Source organism: Eschrichtius robustus, chromosome 3 (assembly GCF_028021215.1).
Source record: "Eschrichtius robustus isolate mEscRob2 chromosome 3, mEscRob2.pri, whole genome shotgun sequence".
In the NCBI taxonomy this organism is placed as follows: domain Eukaryota; kingdom Metazoa; phylum Chordata; class Mammalia; order Artiodactyla; family Eschrichtiidae; genus Eschrichtius; species Eschrichtius robustus.
The window spans coordinates 118060577-118067545 of record NC_090826.1 but is presented as its reverse complement, the minus strand read 5'-3'; the positions used below and the strand labels follow the sequence as shown (position 1 = coordinate 118067545).

Genomic DNA, 6969 nt, shown 5'->3' with positions numbered 1-6969 from the left:
TATCCTTTTATTTGCCCCTGAGTCCAGGACTAAAAGCCACCATCATCACTATACTGCCCTCAGAACAGATTTCAAATGTAAAATTTCCTTCTCGTCTCTGGCAACAGGAGAAGAGGGCCTTCCCATGAATTACTGTTTAATCCTCCTGATAGTCTATAGCCATGGCTTGTCAGGCATGGATAAACTTTGTAATATAGGTTGCTTCCAGGGATATTGTTCCTTGCTTCCTACTCAGAGCTGCTGCATGATTCCAGCTTCTGTATTCTTAAATCAGTACTAAGAAGTGAGGAGAGTGGGGGAGAGAAAGCATTCCTTGTTCGACCTTCAAGCATTTGGCTTCTGGCTTCAATGTATAGAAATCATTTCTCAGCAATGTAAGCCACCATTTGATTCATGGTTTAAAATCTTCAGCGTGACAGTGGTGCTCTCTATTGACCCAGAGTCATCTGTTTCTTCTCCTAAGTTTGAGAAAACAGTGGGAGGGGAGGAGGAGGGATGTGGGAGGAAGACAAAGCAGGAGGGACAGCTAGCACAGGTCATTCGGGGAGAGGGAGGAAGGGAAGATCAGGTTTGTTTTCAGAGGCAGATCCACCAAGCATGTGCTCGCTGGAAGGGGAAAGGGAAGGAGATGGGCACCCTTGCAGGGGAGCACCGGGGGTGGAAATAGCAGCAGATAGAGACAATGTGGGTGGTGAATCAAGGTGAGGACAAGGTCAGGGAAGGAAGGTAGGAGAGGGCTTCGGTCTGTGTTAGTTTCCTGAGCCACCATGTAATCCGTGCAGTTGCTCTACCACCCTCCCTGAGGCCAGCTCAGGCTTATATTCATATTCCTCCCAAGAAAAAACAGAAGTAGAGGTCAAATGGCCCCATTTAAGGATTTTGTTTATTGTTTTCATAATTATTAAACATGCTAAAATCACACAGAGTGGCTGTTCCACTTCTGCTCTGACTCCACAGTGGGGCAGGTGGGAACTACCAGGGTCACTTGGTTTGTGTGGCCTCTGGGGGGCTAGGCATGAGGGGTTAGAGGTAGGCAGGTTAACAAAGCCCCAAGAATCCTTCATATAGTACACCTTTACCAGCAGTAACTTGTGTCCTTAGAGATCTCCTCCTCCTTCATTTTTCTTTTTTTCCCAAATCAATTGGCGATTTCCTTCCCAAATCTTCCCATTTCCCTGCCTGTGGCCCCTTGAACCTCTTCCACTTCTGCCCCTTACGGTTCTAGACTAGACGATGAAGGAAACGTTTCCTTGTCTCTACCAGTCCCAGTCTCCCTTCCTTGGAACTAATCTACTGAGCATGCACTAACATGGGAGCAGCTTGATTTAGGTCTGCCCAGGGGAAAGGGAGGCTCCAGTTCCCATGGTGGCTTAGCTCATAGGAGGGAAGTTGAGGTCCTGATGAGAAGGATGTGAAGGGGAAAAATGCTACCTGAAGTGCGAATGTTGTAACCAGTGGAACAGGGCATATGACCCACCCTCGGGCACCCTACTCTGAAGGCTTTTCCCTCCCTCCCACATTGTCAGGGGTCCCTCTCTCAACCTCAAATCCTCTTCCTCTTCAACCTCATAAGTCAGACACAGGTACTGATCAAGGAGCTGTATCCCAAGGAGAAAACGTTCCACCCTTAAGCAAGTGGCTGCCTGTTGAATTCTTCATCTTCCCTGTGTTCCTTGTGCCTCTGCAGCTGCGATGGCTTGAGGGGCCAGAGAAAATAATGTATAAGGGTTGGACTTGCCTCAACGAGAAGCTTGAGGGACAAAGAGACAAAGATACATGGGAGTAAGAGCTGTGGAGAAGGGGAGGGAAGGGAGCAAGGTGAAGGGTAAGGCTGGTTATTCAGGAACTGGGATCCTTTTTCTTTTTCTGGAATCGCCGGAACTTGCCCTGAATAGCAAGGGCAGCCTTCTCTGTTTCTGGTGCCGTCAGATCAATATCAATCTCCTCCTCCTCCTCAGCCTTCTTGGTATTGCCAGCTCTCCCTGCAGATAGTTGAGAGATTCATTAATGAGTAAACCTGAATTGCCCCAGGCCCCAAATACAGTGGTTAAAGTCCACTTTCTGCTGGACTCTGTGACATCCCCCAATCTTTGCTAGGACCAGGAATGCCTGATAACTCTCCCAGAAGCTTGAGTCAGGGTACCTGGGCTGAGAATTAGCTATAGTAGGTACTCAGGAGCTTTGCAACTCTTGAACCAAGATGACAAATGTCTTCTATCACCACTTATTCCTAAATCCTACAGTTCAGAGTCCCAGAGCACACTCACTTTCCCCTGTTTTCCCTAAAGTTCTGATTGAGACAGAGGCTGGGATTATTTGATGAGTTTCTTCCTATCACTGTACCTGTTTCCAAGCATTCCAGAGCCAGTTTCTAAAGTCAAAGAGTAAATTCTAGTAGGTTTACTTCTTAGGAAAAAGTGGAAGGAAGTTTATAGATATAGTAGTCCTAACCTAGTGCTTTGTTTCACTTACCACATTCTTATTCCTGTTACATCTGACTTTAGGAGCTTCCAGGCTTACAGCCCTACTTGTCTTCATGTCCCTATATTTACCTGCTCTACAAACTGCTTAGCCCACCCCCACTCACCCTTTTCCTCTGGGCCAGCTGCCTGGTTGGTTGCTGGGGATGTTTTGGTGTTAAGCTGGAAAAGAAAAATCAGAATATTAGCTATTCACAGAAGTATTAAGGTGCCATCCCCGTAGACTCACCATCATCATTTTCAAGCCCTCCTACTACCAGGTACATCCCTTAGTCTTTTGAAGAAGTGGGTCTCGAGATCAGAGAGAGGGAGAAAAGTCATCAAAATTTATTCAACAAGTATTGATTGGTGCTAGGGAAACTGTAGAGGACAAAACAGAAAAAACCCTGCCCTCATGGAGTTTACATTCTAGGATATAGATAGACAAATGAATAAACAAAATTATTATTATGTTAAGTGGTGATAAGTGCTATAGAGAAAAGACAGGGAAGGGAGGTAGTGACTGCCAGGTGGGAATGGAGAAATACAGTTTTATACAGAGTGGTCAGGAAAAGCATCTCTGAAAGGTGGCATCTGAGCCAAGAGCTGAAGGAGATAGGGAGTAAGGGCTGTAGATGGTCGGCAAGAGCTTTCAAGGGCCCTGGGGTGGAAGTGTGACTAGCGTGTTTGAGGAATAGCATGAGTCCAACGTAGCTGGAGTGGAGAGGAGGAGGAGGGAGGAACAACAGATGGAGATGGGATCAGAGATAACTGGGAGTGGGGGCAGACTCTGTCAGACCTTGGGAGTCTTCTTAAGCCTTGGGAGTCTTTTTAAGGAATTTGACTTTTATCATAAGGGTGATGAGAAGCCATTAGAAACCTTCAATTTGCACATAAGGGGCATTAGGGAGGAAGCTGAAAAATCTGTTAGGCAATTATTGCAGAAAACTAGACAGGAGATAATGGTTGCTTGGATCAAAAAGGTGTTAGTGGAGGTGGTGAGAAGTGGTTTGATTCTAGGTATACAATTGTCCCTCAGATTCCGCAGGAGATTTGTTCCAGGACTCCCGAGGATACCAAAATCCACAGATGCTCAAGTACCTTACATAAAATGGCATTTATTTGTATATTGGCAAGTATTTGCATATAACCTATGCACATCCTCCCACATACTTTAAAAGCTAGATTACTTATAATACCTAATACAATGTAAAGGCTATGTAAATAGTTGTCAATACAATGTAAATGCTATGCAAATAGTTGCTGGCTTGCAGCAAATTCAAGTTTTGCTTTTTGAAACTTTCTGGAATTTAAAAAAATATGTATTTTCAATCTTTGGTTGGTTGAATCCACAGATGCAGAACCCTCAGATACAGAGGGTCAACTGTATTTTCAAGCTACGACTATTGGTTAAGTGGCATAGTGAGACAACTCAAGGATAGCTCCAAAGTTTTTGGGCTGAGGAAATGAAAAAAAATGAAATTGCCATTTCCTGAAATGAAGAAGACAGCAGGAGGAGCAGGTATTAGGGAAAGGATCAGAAGCTTGTTTTTGGACAAGTTTGAGATTGCCTACCTAATTATCCAGGAGGACTTTTTTTTGTTTTGTTTTGTTTTACATCTTTATGGGAGTATAATTGCTTTACAATGTTGTGTTAGCTTCTGCTGTATAACAAAGTGAATCAGCTATATGTATACATATATCCCCATATCCCCTCCCTCTTGAGCCTCCCGCCCACCCTCCCTATCCCACCCCCCTAGGAGGTCACAAAGCACCTGATCTCCCTGTGATATGCAGCTGCTTCCCACTAGCTATTTTACATTTGGTAGTGTGTATATATGTCAGTGCTACTCTCTCACTTTGTCCCAGCTTCCCCCCCCGCCCCCCTCCCCCGGGTCCTCAAGTCCATTGTCTACCAGGAGGAGATGTTTTTATAAGCTGTTGGATATTCAAGATGAGTTAAAGAGAAGCCTCTTGCCTAGAGATATAAATTAGAGAGTTATTAAGATGTGGTTGGCATTTATGCCATGAGACTGGGTGAGATCACCAAGGGTGTGAGTTCAGATAAAGAGGAGAAAAGGGTCAAATCCTGGGGCATTCCGGTGATTAGAGGTTGTAGAAATGTGGAAAAATCAATAAGAAAAGTTGAGAAGAGCTTGCACTGTTGGTGGGAATGTAAATTGATACAGCCACTATGGAGAACAGTATGGAGGTTCCTTAAAAAACTAAAAATAGGGGCTTCCCTGGTGGTGCAGTGGTTGAGAATCCGCCTGCCAATGCAGGGGACACGGGTTCGAGCCCTGGTCTGGGAGGATCCCACATGCCGCGGAGCAACTGGGCCCGTGAGCCACAATTACTGAGCCTGCGCGTCTGGAGCCTGTGCTCCACAACAAGAGAGGCCGCGATAGTGAGAGGCCCGCGCATCGCGATGAAGAGTGGCCCCCGCTCGCCGCAACTAGAGAAAGCCCTCGCACAGAAACGAAGACCCAACACAGCCAAAAATAAATAAATAAATAAATAAATAAATTTATTAAAAAAAAAAAACAAAACTAAAAATAGAACTACCATACGACCCAGCAATCCCACTACTGGGCATATACCCTGAGAAAACCATAATTCAAAAAGAGTCATGTACCAAAATGTTCATAGCAGCTCTATTTACAATAGCCAGGACATGGAAGCAACCTAAGTGTCCATCAAGAGATGAATGGATAAAGAAGATGTGGCACATATATACAATGGAATATTACTCAGCCATAAAAAGAAACGAAATTGAGTTATTTGTAGTGAGGTGGATGGACCTAGAGTCTGTCATACAGACTGAAGTAAGTCAGAAAGACAAAAACAAATACAGTATGCTAACACATATATATGGAATCTAAGGAAAAAAAAAAAAAGGCCATGAAGAACCTAGTGGCAAGACGGGAATAAAGACACAGACCTACTAGAGAATGGACTTGAGGATATGGGGAGGGGGAGGGGTGAGATGTGACAGGGTGAGAGAGTGGCATGGACATATATACACTACCAAATGTAAAACAGATAGCTAGTGGGAAGCAGCCACATACCACAGGGAGATCAGCTCGGTGCTTTGTGACCACCTAGAGGGGTGGGATAGGGAGGGTGGGAGGGAGGGAGATGCAAGAGGGAAGAGATATGGGAACATACGTATATGTATAACTGATTAACTTTGTTATAAAGCAGAAACTAACACACCATTGTAAAGCAATTATACTTCAATAAAGATGTTAAAAAAAAAAAAAAAAAGAAAAAGAAAAGTTGAGAAGAAGCCAGGAGAAAAGTCAAGAGATTATAGTACTTTAGAAGCCATATGAAGAAACTATTTCAAGGAGACGAGAGTGATTAATTGTGTCAAATTCTGCAGGTAAGGGACTTCCCTGGTGGTCCAGTGGTTAAGAATCCAGCTTGTAATGCAGGGGACGCTGGTTTGATCCCTGGTTAGGGAACTAAGATCCCACATGCCATGGGGCAACTAAGCCCGCTCACCACAACTGCTGAGCCCGCGTGCCACAACTACTGAAGCCCGCATGCCTAGAGCCCATGCTCCGCAACAAGAGAAGCCACCACAATGAGAAGCCCGAGCACTGCAACAAAGAGTAGCCCCTGATCGCCGCAACTAGAGAAAGCCCGCGCACAGCAACGAAGACCCAACGCAGCCAAAAATTTTTAAAAAACAAAGTAAAACCAGTCAAGATATTGTCCCTATCTTCCAGGCTGAGTGAGGAGATAAGACAAGTACCCAAATAATACTTCCTGAGCATTTATTATGTGCCAAACCCTATCCCATTTAATCCTCTGAAATCTCTGAGATGTCATCCTATTTTATAGTTGAGGAAACAGGCTTAGAGATGTTAAAGATCTTGCCCAAGTTCAAGCCACACTACTAGAAAACAGTGGAACTGGCTCTGGGACCCAGGCAGACCAACTCCACACTCTTAGCCACTGTGCTATGTCCACAAGATCGAATACCGTCACATGCTGACACAAATATGCTAATATATTAACAGTTACTGAATCTAGCTGGAAAAGATATGGATGTGCATTGAACAACTCTTTCAACTCTGATAAATTTTTCTAACAGAAAGTTAGGGGGAAATAAGAAGAAAATAATAATTGAAAGTAAAATAAAAATTATTCAAATAAAAAACGCTGGGACTTCCCTGGTGGCACAGTGGTTAAGAATCCACCTGCCAAGGCAGGGGACACGGGCTTGAGCCCTGGTCCGGGAAGATCTCACATGCCGCAGAGCAACTAAGCCCCTGCACCACAACTACTGAGCCTGTGCTCTAGAGTCCGCGAGCCACAACTACTGAGCCCATGTGCCACAACTGTTGAAGCCCGCGCACCTACAGCCCATGCTCCACAATGAGAGAAGTCACTGCAATGAGAAGCCCGCGCACTGCAACGAAGGGTAGCCCCTGCTCGCCGCAACAAGAGAAAGCCCATGTGCAGCAACGAAAGACCCAACGCAGCCAAAAATAAATAAATA

The 6969-nt window shown here is 44.8% G+C and overlaps 1 protein-coding gene across 1 annotated transcript in view; it reads right to left on the bottom strand.

The window, feature by feature from the left end:
• Positions 1 to 549: 549 nt before the first annotated feature.
• PCP4L1 (Purkinje cell protein 4 like 1) overlaps positions 550 to 6969 on the bottom strand; it is a 23640-nt gene continuing 17220 nt past the window's right edge. The window contains exons 2-3 of the mRNA XM_068541145.1: positions 2588 to 2642; positions 550 to 1982 (exon numbers count right to left, since the gene is read on the bottom strand). Coding sequence (XP_068397246.1) covers positions 1840 to 1982; positions 2588 to 2642 — 198 coding nt within the window. The 3' untranslated portion in view covers positions 550 to 1839. The remainder of the gene's footprint in view (positions 1983 to 2587; positions 2643 to 6969) is intronic.